Source organism: Peromyscus eremicus, chromosome 14 (assembly GCF_949786415.1).
Source record: "Peromyscus eremicus chromosome 14, PerEre_H2_v1, whole genome shotgun sequence".
Taxonomy (NCBI): Eukaryota; Metazoa; Chordata; class Mammalia; order Rodentia; family Cricetidae; genus Peromyscus; species Peromyscus eremicus.
In genome coordinates this window covers 70,955,236-70,972,888 of record NC_081430.1, presented here as the reverse complement: position 1 = coordinate 70,972,888, position 17,653 = coordinate 70,955,236, and the positions used below count along the sequence as shown (strand labels likewise).

At 45.1% G+C, this 17,653-nt stretch overlaps 1 protein-coding gene across 1 annotated transcript; it reads left to right on the top strand.

Annotated features, from left to right (window-relative positions):
* The first annotated feature begins 5,448 nt into the window (after positions 1–5,448).
* LOC131924061 (homeobox protein SIX4) lies at positions 5,449–15,715 on the top strand. The gene is made up of 3 exons (XM_059279274.1): positions 5,449–6,303; positions 9,050–9,738; positions 14,536–15,715. The coding sequence occupies exons 1-3, from the start codon at positions 5,459–5,461 to the stop codon at positions 15,330–15,332; spliced, it is 2,331 nt and encodes a 776-aa protein (XP_059135257.1). The 5' UTR covers positions 5,449–5,458; the 3' UTR covers positions 15,333–15,715.
* The last annotated feature ends 1,938 nt before the right edge of the window (positions 15,716–17,653 follow it).

Here is a 17,653-nt window from a genome sequence, read left to right as displayed (position 1 = left end):
AAAAGTAGAGAAGGAAGGTAGACGTAAGCAAAATAGAATGGCAGGTCTTAGTCTACCCAGCTCCATTTCTGACCTTCATATTGTTTGGTATCTATTAGGGTTTGACTATAAAACATGCCTGCAAGCTTGTGTGATCAATACTTAGCCCACCGCTTGGTAGCGCTATATTGAGAGGTTCTGGAAACTTGACGTGTTGAACCCAGGTTGTGGGAAGTATGTCACCGAGGGCATACTTTTGAAGGTTATACTTGGTCCCCTGAAACTTCCTTTCTCTCTGCTTCCCTCTGTCACGATGTAGACAGCCTCTGCCACATGCTCCTGTGGTCATGATGTGGACTGTCTCCTCCCAGGCCCAGAAACATGGAGCCAATTGGGCATGGACTGAGCCCTCTACAACTATAAGCCAGCTCCTCCCCACATAAGTTGTTCATGTCTGAAATCTTGTAGAGTCATGACAAAAGTCACTAACTCATTTACTGAAGCCAGTTCAATGAGTTTGGGGCTTCTGGAGAAATCTATACCATCACAAAAAGGAAGGAGTATTGCTATATGCCCAGGAGACCTCTAGAACCTTGCAATTCATTATTTCTGTGTCTGTATTTCTTTTCTACATTGTAACCCATGTGACTCACTGGGTCACCCCCTGCCCTACCTTCTGTTGACCAGTATACTACAAAGGCAGAGAACTTGGTCACCAAGAACTTGTAAGCATTTGTCCAAGGCTCCGAATACAAATCTTAATTTTTCTAGCACAAATAGAAAACCCTTAAAAAAAGATTCTGATTGTTTTGGTTTGGGAAAGTACTCATTCTAGACCAACTGGCAATGGCCATGATAGGATCCATAGACAACAACTACACACGTGACAGCAAACTGAACATTTCAAAGTCGGGTTTTTTGTTTTGTTTTGTTTCATGGCCAGATCTGGCCATATATATATATATATATATGGCCATATATATAGGCCAAGCTGGCCTATAACTTTGGATCAAGCCTCCTACATCAATGTCCTGTCTCTTAACCACTCTCCAACTACCCATTTATATAAAACTTCTGTTCCATATTTAACTACTTAGTATTTCAGAAAAAGCTAAAATAATCATGGCTCCGTGTGCTGTGGGATGTGTTTCTACATGTTGTGAATATGTGTTGCTCTGATTGGTTGATAAATAAAGCTGCATTAGCCTAAGGTGAGGCAGGATGGAGGCAGGATGGAGCCAGGCGGGAAAATCCAAGAGAGAGAGTTGGGGGGAGAAAGGAGAAGCAGCAGATGCTGCTAGCCGCCAGGAGAAGCAAGATGTAAAGTACCAGCAAGCAACAAGCCACATGGCAAGGTACAGATTTATAGAAATGGGTTAATTTAAGATATGAGAGCTAGCTAGCAAGAAGCCTGCCATGGCCATAGTTTAAAAATAATATAAATCTTTGTGTGTTTATTCCTGTGTCTGAGCAGCTGTGGGATGGGGCAGGACACAGGAAAACTTCCAACTACATCCATGCAATTTCCCATTCTGTTCCCTTTGCCTCTAATGAACCATTGTCCTTTCAAACTTCTCATCCTTCAAAAAACTCAACTAAAAGTCCACACACACACACACACACACACACACACACACACACACACACACGCTCTTATCCTAGACTGTATTTATTTAAAAATATGTTGTATCTTCCCCACAAGAATTCAACATCCTACAGAGACAAAGACTCAGTAGATTCATCCTTCCTCAGTTCCCAATGCAATGTCTTGTGTCTAGGCAGGACTCAGAAAGTGACCACTAAATGAATGATCCTTCAGAAATTCTCACTACATACCAACCACCTACCTACATTAAGTAGCAATGGAGGGGGGTTGACTTTAGAACCCAACCTACCTTTGCTCTCTGAAAGAGGAAGAAGCCTGCCAAGAAGCAAGCCAACGTCAACTTGCAAGTAGAAATTCCCATTCTGGGGCTGAACGAATAGGTCTATGGCTAAAGCCTGTTGATGGAACCCGTGTAAAAATGACAAGAGAGAACTGATTCCACAGACATGTCCTTTGACTTCCACCCATGAGTTGTAACACATATATACACCAACACACAATAACAAGGACAATAATATATTTTTAATTTTAAAGAATTCAGCTTTCGCCCGGTGGTAGTGGTGCACACCTTTAATCCCAGCACTTGAGAGGCAGAGCCAGGCAGATCTCTGTGAGTTTGAGGCCAGCCTGGTCTACAGAGTGAGATCCAGGACAGGCACCAAAACTACACAGAGAAACCCTGTATTGGGGGGAAAAAAAAAAAAACAAAAAAAAACCCTCAGCTTTCTTGGTTTAAAAAAAAAAAATCATAGGAACTCAAACATAGCATGTACTGAAACAGATTTCCTTCAAGACACTAAGATGATAAGAAAATCTGCATGTTTTCATCCAATGTCGTCAGTCTAGAAGGAAAAGACAGGGAAACAAGGATCCTGGTCTTCTCCTGCTCTTCATGCTCACACAATCTCAGCCTCCACTCTTCCAGATCACAACACAGCATGACAGTGCATACCAGCACAACAAATGTTCGCAACCTGGCAGAGGGATGAAAGAGGACAATTTCCAAAACCATTTGGTGCAGCCAGGGTTCCAAGATCAACTCACACAAAACCTAGCATTCCATTCCTATGTCACTGGCCAGGTTTGAATCTACCAGGACCTGTGCCAGGATATGCTCTGAAGCTCAGCCTGCTCAAGAAGCCCCAAGACTAAGATTTCTGGTTCTAGAAGCACCTTCTCCTGTAACTGGTATATAAATTCACAAAATGTGAATTCTGTAACAGGACTCCTTGTATCTCCTAGGAACTGAATCATTCAAACCCCCAAGGTCCATGGTTTCCATAGATGCACTACTGTAGACCTGACAGGGCCACCAGTGCTTATGTATAACCTGATGTACTTGGTACACTAGAGACAATATCCAGAAGACGTGCAAAAGCCAAACATGGTCTTTTCTAGGTTATGCACTATATTTGATGGATAATAATTCTGAAGCCAACTCCTATGATGCCATAAGCTGGCCCAAGGAATTTTAAGTATATAAAACTTTGCATTATCAGTAGGAAGATAACAATTATTTACAGAAGATTAATTATATATCATGTTATTTTTGGAACAACTTATTTTAATCATTACCATAACCTTCTTTACTGTTTTACGCTCAAGTAAATGGCAGAGCCAGGACTAAACCCAAGTCTAGCCAGCTGAACCTTAAATATGCATCTTTTCCACGAAACCACACGGCTTCATGTCTACTTTGCTCTGATAAATATCCTTTTAAAATTCAAAGAACCAAATGCAATACAGCCACGTAGATGGGGCTGCAAAACAGAGAGTACTAGAAAAAGAAATGAACTCCAAATAATAAAATCTAGAATTAATTAATAATGGTACCTAATAGGCAAATGTTAATTTGCTCATGCAAAGGTATCCCTATAAGGTGTCAGTATGAAGGGCAAGTATGTGAAGAATAAGTAGGAGTGAGCTCTTTACAATTTTTGTGACTTCTCAGTAAGTCAAAATTATTTCAAAACAAAAGTGTATTTCAGTGCAAGAAAGAAAAGAAAAAAAAAAGCAAGGAAGTTTGAAACTCAGATATTATCCTGAACTTGATAGCTATCTACCAAAGATGTCACTTCTGGTTTTGTCACATTAGAATAGTGTTTCTGGAAGAAAGGAAAAGAGGAAGAAAGAGTGAAGGCTGGTGAGATGGCTGAACTGGTAAAGGCGCTTGCCAATCCCTGACCACTGGAGTTCAATCCCCACAATCCATACGGTGGAAGAAGAAAATCAGAGAACCAACTCCCAGAAGTTGTCCTCTGACCTCCACATGTGTGTATGTCATGGCTGGCATGTGCATGTGCACACACACACACACACACACACACACACAAATAAATATTTTTAATAGAAAAATTAGGTTCTGTATCACATATCTTGGCTGACCAACAATAAAATGCAGCCTGGTAGCAAAAAAAAAAAAAAAAAAAAAAAATGAAAACCTCACCAAATTGATGTGACAGCAGGTGACCCAAACAGCTGCCTCATAATATGCTGAAATAGGCAGTTAGGACCAACTGGGAAGCAGAAACGATACAAGGCCACCCTGAACTAGAGGTTAGGGGGAAGGCATTTAACGGTTGGATTTTTGAGAAGGAGCAGCCATAGACAAATCCAACTAACTGATCCACAGGGGCCACAGAGATGGTGACAGGCTCATCCCTGTCTGAGTTATGACTCCAGCCTCAAACCCTGAGACCAGTCTTCCATTTGTCTGTGTTTGGCAAGGGCTGCTGATCCTGTACTGACCTCCAAGATGCCTGCACACAGAGATGATGTTCTTCCCAGACCTATCACCTTCAAAGAGACACTATCCATCCGAGCACCCACCACCCTGGGGAAGGGAGGACCTATTATTGGTGCACATATTTGGAGCGGTAGGTAGACTAGTGTTTGAAGACCATTATAACGTAAGATTTAGTTCTCTTCCACATCACTTAACCAGGATAAACGTCCAGTTTCATTTTCTATATGCTTATTTGTATCAGGTTCATCTCAGTTAGGGTTTCCAGGCCTTTTGGTGACTTTTTTTTTTTTCTTTTAATGTTTCTTACTTTTATCTTCTCAGTGGGCTGCACACACTGTTTTCGATCAGTTCTCCCCCTCTGGAATTCCCATTACTACCAATGCTTCTCCCTCAGAACATTCCTGAGTAGTGTTCTTGACCTTTGTGAATACACAGCCTTAAGAAAGACATCTCAAAGTGGGGGAGGAGAGGAATCAGGTGCTGGGAAACTTTGGAATTGGTCTCTGAAGTTTTGTCATCTACATACTGAGGGTGGTCTCTTTGTTAAAAATTTCGCCGTCCAGACCTTAAGGGCACACGATTAATATTCCTTTGGGAATCACAGGGCCTTTCTTTGAAAGAGCTGTCCAGTGTGCAGGCGACGCTAGGTAACTGCCCATTCAAAAGCAGGGCCAGAAAAGAATGTCGGTGTTTTCCGGCAGGTATAGGTGCCTGGGGGTCAGGGAGAGAGGGAAAGGCAAGGGGTGGAGTGGGAGGCGGGTGATCGACAGGGATAGAAACAGTGTCTCCTCCTCCCTCTGAATGCGAAATAGCCAATGGGGTGGCGCGGCCGGGCCGGCCGGGCGGCCAGTGCCATATAGTATGCAGCAACCGGAGGAGTCACGTTGGGGGAACGGCAGAAAGCAGCTATCCGTTTACACTACTTTGCTCTAGCAGCTATCTTAATGGTGACTGCGTGGCCTGGGGGAAACCTGATCGGCCAGATCCAGCCGAAACCGGGAGGGAGGGAGTGGGCTTTCCGGAGGGGGGAGGGGGGAGGGAGACGAAGAAGGAGGAGTAAGAGAGGGGGAAAGAAAGAGGAAAAGAGTGCGAGGGAGTGAGGGAGGGAGGAAAATAAACAACAAAAAATGTCCTCTTCCTCCCCCACCGGGCAGATTGCAAGTGCGGCGGACATCAAGCAGGAGAATGGGATGGAAAGCGCCTCAGAAGGACAGGAGGCGCACCGAGAAGTGGCGGGGGGCGCGGCGGCTGGGCTGAGCCCCCCGGCTCCAGCCCCTTTCCCTCTGGAGCCGGGGGACGCCGCGGCTGCCTCCAGGGTAAGCCGGGAGGAAGGGGCAGCGGCGGCGGGAGCGGCCGATCAGGTACAACTCCACTCGGAACTTCTGGGCAGGCACCAGCACACAGCCGCCGCCGCGCAGCCCCCTCTGGCCTTCTCGCCGGACCATGTCGCCTGCGTGTGCGAGGCGTTGCAGCAGGGGGGCAACCTGGACCGCCTGGCCCGGTTCCTGTGGTCCCTGCCCCAGAGCGACCTGCTACGTGGCAACGAGAGCCTGCTGAAGGCGCGAGCGCTCGTGGCCTTCCACCAGGGCATCTACCCTGAGTTGTACAGCATCCTCGAGAGCCACAGCTTCGAGTCGGCCAACCATCCGCTGCTGCAGCAGCTCTGGTACAAGGCGCGCTACACCGAGGCCGAGCGAGCGCGCGGCCGGCCGCTGGGCGCCGTGGACAAGTACCGGCTGCGCAGGAAATTCCCCTTGCCCCGCACCATCTGGGACGGCGAGGAGACGGTGTATTGTTTCAAGGAGAAGTCGCGCAACGCGCTCAAGGAGCTCTACAAGCAGAATCGCTACCCCTCGCCCGCCGAGAAGCGGCACCTAGCCAAGATCACCGGCCTCTCCCTCACCCAGGTCAGCAACTGGTTCAAGAACCGGCGGCAGCGCGACCGGAACCCCTCCGAGACCCAGTCCAAAAGGTGAGCGCCAACTTTCCTCCTCCTCCCCCTTCCTCCCCCCCCTCCCCACCCCCCCACCCCATCCCTTTCCCAGCTTTCTTTTCCTCCAAGCGCTCGCAAACATGGCGCTTACCTTCCCCACCAGCCCGGTCTGGCTGCCCACCTCTCCCCGCCCCCCACCTCGCTTCCCTACCGGGAGGGGGGGGGGGACGACGGTGGCAACGAGCGGGGGGATCCTTCCTCCTCCCCCCTCCCCCTCCTGCCCCCAGAAGTTTCTGGTCGCCCGCCTAGGTCTCAGTCCCCGCCCCCACCTCGGCTGGTCACTGCTGCCCGGCTTCCCACCCCCATCCTGCTGCCTTTGAAGTTGCCACTCTCTCCTTGGTTCTCGTAGGGAGCAGTGTGTGCACGCCGGCAAGGCTGCTCTCACTGCGGCTCCGGGCCCGCAGGGGCTGCCGGAGCCGGCCGGGGGTCTCGGGCTCCTCCGGGTCACTCGGAGCCTGGTGCGCGCACATGCTCCAGGATACCCAGGGTTCGACCGAGCCCCTAGCCTGGCCTGGAGGTCACCAGAGCCGCCCTGGAAGGAAAAGGAGCGTTAGTGGAGACGAGTGGCCCAGATGGGGTCTGGGGACGTCGAGGCTTTAATATGACAGAGTTAATCATTCACCCTGCCCGCCGCGGTTCTCATCGCGGCTGGGGCAGCGTGGGGTGCCCGGGCAGCTCGCCTCTGCGGTGTTTTGAAACCTGATTCTGAACAAGTTCGGATCGGGTTACAGTGCTTCAGAGGTGGCAGGGCTGAAGGGCAGTTTCTTGGGCCCCCTAACACAGCATGGTTCCCTCCTGGTGGGGCAGTTGGGGACAGGCGACAAGCTGGCATAAAAGGTGGACAGAAGTGGGGGAGCTATCCACTCAGTCCTTCCGCCCCCACTCTATCCGGTTTTAACTTTATTGTCAGTTTTTTCCTTCTTTAGTAGAAAATGCATTTCCCCCCACACCTTTTGTGTGTCCCCTCAAGCCAGCCCCTTGGGTGTGTATGCGTATTTGTGTGTCTCTGTGTGCGTGTGTCTGTTGGTGGACGGGTAAAGTGAGGAAAAGGTTTAAGGATAGTGTCTCCCGCCCTGAGGGGATTGGAGAGAAAAGAATCCAAATGCAATGCAAATGTTCCACCCTGGGAAGGAACCGGCGATCCGGGGAGCCAGCCCGCCTGGGCCAGGTGAAGGTGATCACCCTGCGCATTCCAGAACCGGCAGCAGCCCGCCCTCGTTGCTCTGCCCCTGCGCCCGCCCGGGTGGAGTCCGGAGGCCCACAGCTGGCCTCAGGCAGGAGAGAGGCTCACTGTGCAGCCCTGGCTCTGGCTCTCGGTAACCATAAACAAAACATGCCCGGCGACCTGTGAGCACCCTTCCTCGGTCTTGAGGGGCGACCCAGAGAAGGAGCACTGGTTAGGCGACGCTGTCTACCCTGGAGAGCTCTGCAGACGCACGGAAGGAATCTGCTAGGCCAGGGCACTGGGTATGAAGCCCATGCCACATGCAAGCCAGCTGTCCTGCAGACTTTGCTACGGAACCGGCCCAGTTCCCAGGATACACACACACACACACACACACACACACACACACACACACACACGTATCCTGAGCCATGCTCTGATGACTTTACCCTCCTCCCCATTAAGTCCACACCCTCAACCCCCAGGCCCAATTGCCTGGTATAGGCCCCTCTCCGGATCTACCTCCCACCCGCACCCCTGGTGAGTCACCCTCACCAATGGCGACGGCTGCTCAGCCTCAGCTCGTAAATCAAAGCGCTTTCTGCGCTCCTGGCCCCAAAGCCCAAAGCCCGGGTAATCCCCTCCCCTCAGCTTGAAAGGGAACCGATCTCGCTGGGATGTTGGATCCTCAGCTGGACCAAGTCCCACCAGGCTTCCAGACTGCTTCTGTCCTGCCCCGCCCAGACTCAAACCAAATGAGGAAAACTCCCACCATTCCTCCCTGACCTGAACTTGCTATTTCCTTTAAGCCTGGGATCCTGGAATAAAAGGACTGAAGAGTCTGGGACGGAGTCTGATAGTTACGAGACCACTGAGTGATGCTCACCTTTTCCCTCCCACCTCACCAGGGCACTGGACGGTGTATGTTAAATAGGCCCCTATGGCTTCCTTTGGATTCAAAGGCAACTGTGCCTATCTTGGGTGGCAAGTGTCTTTCCCACAAGGGCAACCACTTTATTGAATGAGAATTGTCAGTCTGGCGGAGTAGAAGTTTGGGAGCAGGTGAGAAAATGGTCTCTTGTTAACTAACTGGCAAAGAAAACTGAACACCTCACACCTCCTGCTCCTTCGGCAATTCCATCTACCTTCAAAATAACACTAACCTGAAATGGCTTTAGGAAGGAACGGCTCTCCTAAACAGGGAAAAACACATTTAATGAGTTGTTTCTATGGCAGAGGTAGTGGTCCATTTAACAGTTGGAGTAGCACAGGAATTCTATGAGAATGAAAACACAGCAGTAAGTTATTTCAGTTGCATTTTACATTCTCCAACCCTCTGGTCTTTCTCTGAATTTATTATAAAAAGTTATTAGGATCTGAACTCATCTTCTCACTGTCTGGCTGGGCAGAATTTGTTTAAAACCTCTAGTTTCAACAGGGTCAGCAGATGGGCTGTTGTGCTTTGCATAAATACCGCCTTTAATGGTTTTAAAGGATGTTTTACAAACTACATAGATTGTCATGCCCTTGACCTTCCAAACGTCTTCTCTCCCTGAACAGCGAATCCGATGGCAACCCCAGCACTGAAGATGAGTCCAGCAAGGGACATGAGGATCTGTCTCCTCACCCACTTTCGGGTGCATCTGATGCCGTCACCAACCTCAGCCTTTCTAGCCACATGGAGCCGATATATATGCAACAAATTGGGAATGCTAAGATATCGTTGAGCTCTTCTGGAGTTTTGTTGAACGGAAACTTGGTACCTGCAAGTACTTCACCTGTCTTCCTTAATGGTAATTCTTTTATTCAGGGGCACAATGGAGTTATCCTTAATGGACTGAACGTGGGAAATACACAGACGGTGTCGCTGAACCCACCAAAAATGTCCTCGAACATTGTGAGCAATGGCATAGCCATGTCGGACCTCTTGGGGTCTGCCTCCCAGGATGTGAAAGAATTCAAAGTCCTCCAGAGCTCTGCTGTGAACTCAGCGGCCACCACCTCCTACAGCCCTAGTGCCCCTGTGCCATTCCCAGGGCTGATACCCTGCACTGAGGTGAAGAGGGAAGACGTCCAGACAGTGGCCTCCCAGGACGGGGGCTCTGTGGTGACTTTTACTACACCAGTGCAAATTAACCAGTATGGCATCGTCCAGATCCCTAATTCCGGAGCAAACGGCCAGTTCCTCAATGGAGGTGTTGGATTCTCTCCACTGCAGCTGCCTCCTGTCTCAGTAGCAGCTTCACAAGGTAAAAAGCCTCATTTGGTACCATAATGCACCAGGGCATGTGTTGGTCAGCTGCTGTAAATGACGCATTTAGTGAAAGGTATAGATGGATGTTATTTTTTCAGATACTTGGTTGGTTTCCACAGCTACAGAATAGCCTTGATGTGATTCCCAGTGCCTGAAATACTCTTCAGCTTTCCTGATTTTCTTCCATCCTGAGCATGGAGTTTAATTTCCCCAAACAGAATGGAAAAGAACAGTTTATAGCAGGTCTTGCCAACTCTACAATTATAGGAATATGATAAGCCAATCAGTGCTTATGAAATAACCCGGTACTTGGCATTTTAAAATTAAAAATTAATAAAATTGCTAGGAACATGAAATTAGTCGAGCAGTTATTTATTTGACCAGAAAATGTTTTAAAAGAATAAACTAAAAGATAGAATCTGTTCTCGTTTGCATTGTGTTCTTCCTATCACTAATACTAAGACCTAAAAGAAACTTAGAAGCATATGTGATTTTTGTATCGCTCTAGATGTATGTTCATTCCTCAGCTATGTGGGTTTATATTTATGAAAACAACTGTGTCATTGTGTATTGTGGCTTTACTAACCGATGTCTGTTAGAAAAAGGAAACAAGGGCCGGGCGGTGGTGGCGCATGCCTTTAATCCTAGCACTCGGGAGGCAGAGCCAGGCGGATCTCTGTGAGTTCGAGGCCAGCCTGGGCTACCGAGTGAGTTCCAGGAAAAGGCGCAAAGCTACACAGAGAAACCCTGTCTCGAAAAACCAAAAAAGAAAAAGAAAAAGAAAAAAGAAACAAGCCTGAGGCTGGCCCACTAGTTCTTCAGGAACATGACTAAAATATAGATCACTCGTCATTTTTCTCCATCTAGAAACAGGAACAGGTAGACTTGGGCATTGAAAGTTACGTGGTCTCTAGCTCTTAGGAGCGGGAGATGGTGATCATGTTTGCCTTCCTATAAGCAAATCTGAAAGTCCAGATTTTTACCAAAGGTTAACCTACTGAAGCATAGTCAGTTTTTGTACAACTCTTGCTCCTCTAGCTATAGTCTCCTTCAACTGATTGGAGGCATTAATGAAAAAATCGTTGTGCGTTTCATTCCACATATCTGTCTCTCTTAAAGTAAGCCACCATGGTCTTGTAATACTCTCTTCAGACGTCCATTGCTCTAGGTCATATAAAGAGTTAACCCACATCACTATCCACCTTAGGGACAAGAGACAAATGCCCTAGAGAAAGCCAAAGAGTTTAATTTTACAATGATTTACAACTCTAACCCATTTTCCTTCTTTATGAAAATTTCCAAGTAGTTTGCAACATTTTAGACAGCAAAGTTGCGCGGGAAGTATGAGCATATACGTTGGCAGAGGAGAAATACAATAATGCTTTTCATCTGTAATCAAGAAAAGTATTATGAAATAATAGCTAGGTTTTTTGGTGGGGGAGAAGTGTTGTTTTCTACTTTTTTTTTCTTGTTTTTTCAAGACAGGGTTTCTCTGTGTAGCCTTGGCTGTCCTGGACCTCACTCTGTAGACCAGGCTGGTCTCAAACTCAGAGATCTTCCTGCCTCCGCCTCCGAGTGCTGGGATTAAAGGTGTGCGCCATCGCCCAGCAATACCCGCCAATTGCTAGTTTGTAAGTGAGATACTTACTAGGAATAAGAATAGCATTGTCAGTTAAAATAGCTAAGATCAGATGACAGGGTTGTCAACCCTTAGACTCTCTGGGCCAACGGAAAGTTTAACCAGATGGTTCCCGTAGGCAACATTCCTTCCTAGTAGTGGTGAATTGCACTTTGCAGTAAAGCATTTTAGGAATTTGAACTTTATAAAAAAAAAAAATGCTAAGGTAGGATATGGTGGTAAATGCTTATGATCCCAACACTTGGGAGACTGAAGCCGAGGATTGGGGGTTTCAAGGCCTACCCTGAGCTACATAGTGAGTTTCAAGGCAAACCAGGTTACATAGTAAGAGTCTGTCTCCAAAAACAATACCAGACCAAATCAAATCAAACTTACACCAAACATTCTTTAAAATGCCCAGAAACGTAGTCCTGTCTTCCTAGATAGCTGAAAAAGTTATGGTTACATGGAAAAACAGACTGTCTGTATCTTTATTCATTTTACTTTTTCTAAAAAAAGATTTGTTTATTTATTATGTATACAGAAGAGGGTGCCAGATCTCATTACAAGTAATTGTGAGCCACCATGTGGGTGCTGGGAATTGAACTCAGGACCTCTGGAAAAGTAGTCGGTGCTCTTAACCTCTCAGCCACCTCTCCAGCCCCATCTTTATTCATTTTACAATAAAAGAGGGTTTTTTTTTACTCTCCTAGCATCATTGTAAAATTATACTTTGTACCTGGGATATTTAAGTTCAGTTTTTTTTTTAAATGATTTTTAAATTATTGTTTCATTTGTAACTCAGCTGCAGCTACATTTTAAAATCATGTTTTAGCCAGGCATGCTGGTACATGTCTTCCTTAAGCCTAGCACGTGGGAGGCAGAGGCAGGCAGATCTCTGTGTGTTTGTGGTCAACTTGGTCTACTTTGTGGGTTCCAGGACAGCCAGGGCTACCTAAGACAGACCCTGTCTCAAAAAAAACAACAAAATCATGTTTTATGTGTGAGGCCTTGGGTTCAATCCCCCCTATTGAAAAATAAGTCAAAATTATCCTTTGGAATATGTCTGTTTTTCCCTTCATTTTATGTTCGTTAAAGTTTTTTACATGTACAGAATGTTAGTCTACTGTGCTTAATAGCTATTGGAGAAATGTTGCATATGGTGTTATTTATGACTCTATCAAAGAAGTAACCATTTTGTACACACACAGGTCTGCTAGTAAACAGCTTCACAGACACACACAAAGCAAAGTAAACATTGACTGTGGCTTTTTCCCCCTTACAGTTTTGAAGCCTACAAGACTTTTAAAACACACTTGAAGCCAAAAGGTTTAAGAATAGAAGCCGTCTGTTCATTTGTATGCCCTGAAAAACACATTTACGTTAGAGAACAGCCCAAACATATACAGAAGTGTTTTTTCTTAACAGTCTTTCTGTGATGAATACTTACATACTAGTAATTTACTTTTTTTTTTTTTTTAAGTTTTTTTTCAAGACAGAGTTTCTCTGTATAACAATCCTAGCTGTCCTGGAACTCACTTTGTAGATCAGGCTGGCCTCGAACTCACAGAGATCTACCTGTCTCTGCCTCCTGAGTGCTGGAATTAAAGGCAAGCGCCACCACTGCCCAGCTCAACCTTTTTTAAAGGAGTTCAAATATAGTGTTCTCTCTTTTTTTCTCCTGTAAAGACACTCTTTTGCTTACATAAGGCGCTTAAAAATGGTGGAAGACATATAAAAGGCCCTATGGCACTCATTAACATAGGTAGTACTATAATAATTACTCTAATAATTACTCTAATAATTCAAAAAGGCAATGTTGGGTGAATTACTAATTTAATATTGGCTTGTTTTCTGCACTCATAAAGGAGTTGATTCACCTCTAATTCAAGTGCAGGGTAGATAAGTAACCCATCCTAATTCTTCCCCAGAACTCTCCACAAACCCACCTTTCCTTCGTTGGTAATATTTGGGGACCTGGGTCATCTAATTGCCATCAATTCACTTTGTAAAGACTCACGGGGGGGGGGGGGGTATTGGATGGAGACATGGGGTCTGCATCTTCCCAAGTCTCTCGTTTGAACATCTGTTTTGTGCTTCCAGTCTCCACAGAGAGATAGTGAGAGTCTTGAAAGACACACGCCTTTGAATGAGGCATTAATTCCACCCTTGTGTTCTTCTGTATTTTAAAAATAGTTCTTCAGTGTTACCATTCATTCTTCCCATCACTACAACACTGAAAATTTAGAGCCAGCCCAACAAAACGCTGGGGGTTGAAAAAACCTTGAGGGCTGTGTTGACTGGAGACTGCTTTATTGGTGGTTTGGTGAAACTCTGAGACTTGTCTGGACAGGTTGATGTGGTTAACTTGTAAGTTCCAGAGAAACTCATTTTATGTGGTATTTTCCACGTTTTCATTTAATATCTTAACGTCAGTAACTGGGCAGGCCTAGCAAACATATTTTACTTTGTATCTGTGTTCTCTCGTTCTAACTGGCAGTATTAGTGATCACTACCAACTAGTTAAGAGGTGGTAAGTCTGTGGTAAAAAGTCAGAAACTTGACAAATATCAGGACTTGGACAAGAATTTCTCCTCCTCCTCTTCTTTTTTTTTTTTTTTTTCTTTTCCTTTGAGCCCAAGCTGGGCTCAAATTCAGTCTCCCTGCCTCAACCTTATCCCCAGCTCCTACATACTTGCTTGCTTTGATCGGCTGGCTGGCTTTTATTTTTGTTTTAATTTTTGATGATGCTGAGGATTGAACCCAAGGCCTGCACCATGCAGGTACCCTCACTCCCCAGGTCCTACACTTAACGTTCTCTTTCATTTGGTTATAACAATTGCATGGGGAGTTAACACACAGAAGTCATCTGGCAGAATTTTTGCCCAGTGTGTAGAAGGCTCCGAGTTCACTCCGCAGCACTGCAAAAGAAATAAAATATATATATATATAGAGAGAGAAAGTTAGTCTGAGTTCTGAGCCTGGGACTCTGCAGCTTACAGTGTCCAAACTGGATTCAGCGACACATGTAAATGTCGCCTCTCGGTTGATACTATACCTGAGGAAATATCATGCGTGTTACAGAAGTAACTGGTTTGTTTGTTTGTTTGTTTGTTTGTTTGTTTGTTTTCTGTACTATTTGTATTAATATCAATTGGTCCTTTTTTCCCCCAGGTAATATTTCAGGAAACTCAAGCACTTCAGATGGAGGCACGTTTACAAGTGAGTCCAGCACGGTCCAGCATGGCAAACTTTTCCTGAGCCCTCTTGCTCCCAGCGCAGTGGTCTACACTGTTCCTAATTCAGGCCAGACTGGAGGAGCTGTGAAACAGGAAGGCTTAGAAAGAGGCCTGGTTTTTTCTCAGCTGATGCCTGTCAGTCACAACGCACAAGTAAATGCAAGCCTATCTCCTGACGATGTCTCCGGGAGTGGCCTCCATCCCCTGGCCTCTCCGCTAGTTAACGTGTCCCCGGCTCACAGTTTTTCCCTGTCTCCCCCTACACTACTAAATCCCACTGAGCTGAACTCGGACATTGCTGAGAGTCAGCCCCTGTCCACACCTGTGGCAAGTAAATCTACTGTGACATCTGTCGGCAACACCAACTATGCAGCCCTTCAGAACTGTCCCCTTATTACCGGTCAAGACCTACTGTCAGTCCCTATGACTCAGGCTGCCCTGGGGGAGATTGTTCCTCCAGCTGAAGAGCGGGTGGGTCATGCCTCGCCAGCGGTACACCAGGATTTTGTCAGAGAGCATCGCTTGGTTCTGCAGTCAGCAGCCAACCTAAAAGAGAATTTCCTACAAAATTCTGAGACCAAAGCAACGAACAGCTTGATGATGCTGGACTCCAAATCCAAGTATGTCCTGGATGGCATGGTTGAAACTGTCTGCGAAGAGCTGGGAACAGATAAAAAAGAGTTGGCCAAGCTCCAAACTGTCCAGCTGGATGAAGATATGCAAGACTTATAAGACCGATTCACTACGCACATACCCCTTCTCTCCTTCATCAGCAGCAACTTTTTTTTCCTCTGTGAAGCCCTGAGGATGAAGAGCCTTTACTCATTTAGAGGAAAGCACTCAACTTGTGGGAGTATCTGGATTGAGCCGCATGAAGATCATAGTTAAGCATACAGGAGTGGAACTACATTGCTGAAGCCTTTTCTGTTCACACCATGTCCGCTTTTAAATATACAGCGACGAGGCAACAAGTGAAGAGTATCAAACCATCATATATTATGTAGTCAGCAATATAATTCTAAGGTTGAAATGGAACGTGATAGTATTTTAAATTTAAACTGTATACACCTAACTTAGAAAATTAAATAATACCTACAGGCTCTTAGAAGCAATGAGGTTGGTTTTTGTTTGTTTGTTTACTTTTACTCCATGGGCATTGAGGTGGTTAAGAAACAATGGTACTCCAGATTATTATAAGGGTATATTTTTCGAATTAAGTAGCTTATGTATGTGTGTTTGTGTGTCACACACATTCATCGTTTTCAGCATTTGGGGGAAAGGCTTGATTTTAAGTCTCTACGAGTTTCCAAATGTGATTGCTAATAGTTAAATGTGGCAGAGAGTTTGGAACTTCACTCAACTCTGACACAACTTGGGTATGAATGTAAATATGCCAGTTCTATAAGTAGGATTTGAGTAAGTACGGTGAATTTTTATTTATACCATGTATGTCTCTCTTAGTCTTCAGGCACTATGAACTGAAAAGAAAAATGTTTTCTTACTGTTTAATTTATATTTATTGTTTGAGCAGGAATAGAACATCTTTGTTTTCAACCGAGTTTTATTTTTTTGTGATTTGTATCAAGAGGCTCTCAAGGTCAATGTTAACACTGAAACAGAAACTTTTAACCCCTAATACTGGAATTTTGGTACTTCTTGTCATATTCTTCTTTCTTTAGAAACTTTGATTCATTTAAATATGTTTTATATAGAATCCTATGTGCCTTTTTACCTTGTGGCCTTTTTATTAGCAGTAAGGTACAGAAGTGTTGATGGCTCTTTTGTACTGTCTGACAGGGTTAAGTTTACTGTGGAACCCCTTCCTATGCAGAGGACTTAAGTGTCACTGAATGGCATGTGTAATGCTTGTCATGCAAATGGTAAACAATTAAGCTTTGATGCTTTTCATTACAATGAAAGTTAAAAAAAAAAAAAGAAAAAAAGCATGGCAGACCATGAAACATCAATTCTGCAGGTTATGAAAACAACCATTTTTTTTAAAGTAAACAAAATATACTTAAATTACATTAAACAAAATTCCATCCCATTGAAGCTTCCTTCTCGATGTTTTGAATTGGTTGGTACACTGTGACACGTGACTGTTGCCTGTCCTATGTTCTCGTGTCTCCATTACAAAAGCAAATCCTTTGTGTTTCTGCAGGATGGTCTCTTGTATGATGTTGTTGGCTGTGTTTAAAAGTTTTAGCAGGACTCTGAACCCAAGATGTAACAATTCAAATGCCTTCATGCCGTTAGTACAGAGCATCTCAGATTTAAGAGAGTGTGATCTTTTCAAAGGTGACTTTCAGTGCTAAGCCTAAAGATGGTACCACACCCTGTTTTCTTTAAGAAGAGAGAAAGAGCTACTTGATTGCTGGCATGCTCCTCATCTGAGCCTCTCCAGGAAGGGTCACCAAGTGTTTAGCATTTGCTGTTATTATAAAGGGAACTTTCAGTCTAGATAAAGAGCCCTATGAAGAATTCCTTGCCATCATTTTGATTTAAAAAAAAAAAAAAAAAAAGCTTAAGTCCCATTTTTGTGAAATTGGTGAATGAATATCCCTCAGTTTCTGAAGTATGTGATTTGGGCCGGAGGTTGTTCGCTTTGGAGTTTTTGTTTTGTGTAAACAAAGGCAGTTGTTTTTTGTGTGGTCCTTGGTCTTCCACTCTGCCACTGCTTTCACAGCGTGATTGTCCCCATCTCTCTCCCGGATGTGTGCTGACCATGTTACTGTGATTAGTTCCATGGTCTTGTAGTATAGTTTACATAAAAATGATATTTTCCACTAGACTGCTGCAGATATCAAGAGTTAGTTATTTTAGAATACCTGTCTGGTAAGGGAAGTGGGAAAGTCAAAAAGTTATATGAGAGGTGGGTGTGGATGTGTGTGTGTGTGTGTGTGTGTGTGTATTAGAAAACTTTCATATATCTAATGAAAGTATCTCTTTTATTCCGAGTTCTTCCTCTTTTTCTCCCTATGAAAAAGAAAAGAGAGCACAAAACTAAATACTTACCTAGGAAATGTATTCATATTCCAACGCGATGTGCTTCT

What these genes read in the sequence shown, in the direction of transcription:
- LOC131924061 (XM_059279274.1), top strand. Translation starts at nt 5,459, where the DNA reads ATGTCCTCTTCCTCCCCCACCGGGCAGATTGCAAGTGCGGCGGACATC. An exon ending in TCCGAGACCCAGTCCAAAAG is followed by an intron (nt 6,304 to 9,049) that starts GTGAGCGCCAAC and finishes CTCCCTGAACAG; the next exon opens with CGAATCCGATGGCAACCCCA. An exon ending in CTCAGTAGCAGCTTCACAAG is followed by an intron (nt 9,739 to 14,535) that starts GTAAAAAGCCTC and finishes TTTTTCCCCCAG; the next exon opens with GTAATATTTCAGGAAACTCA.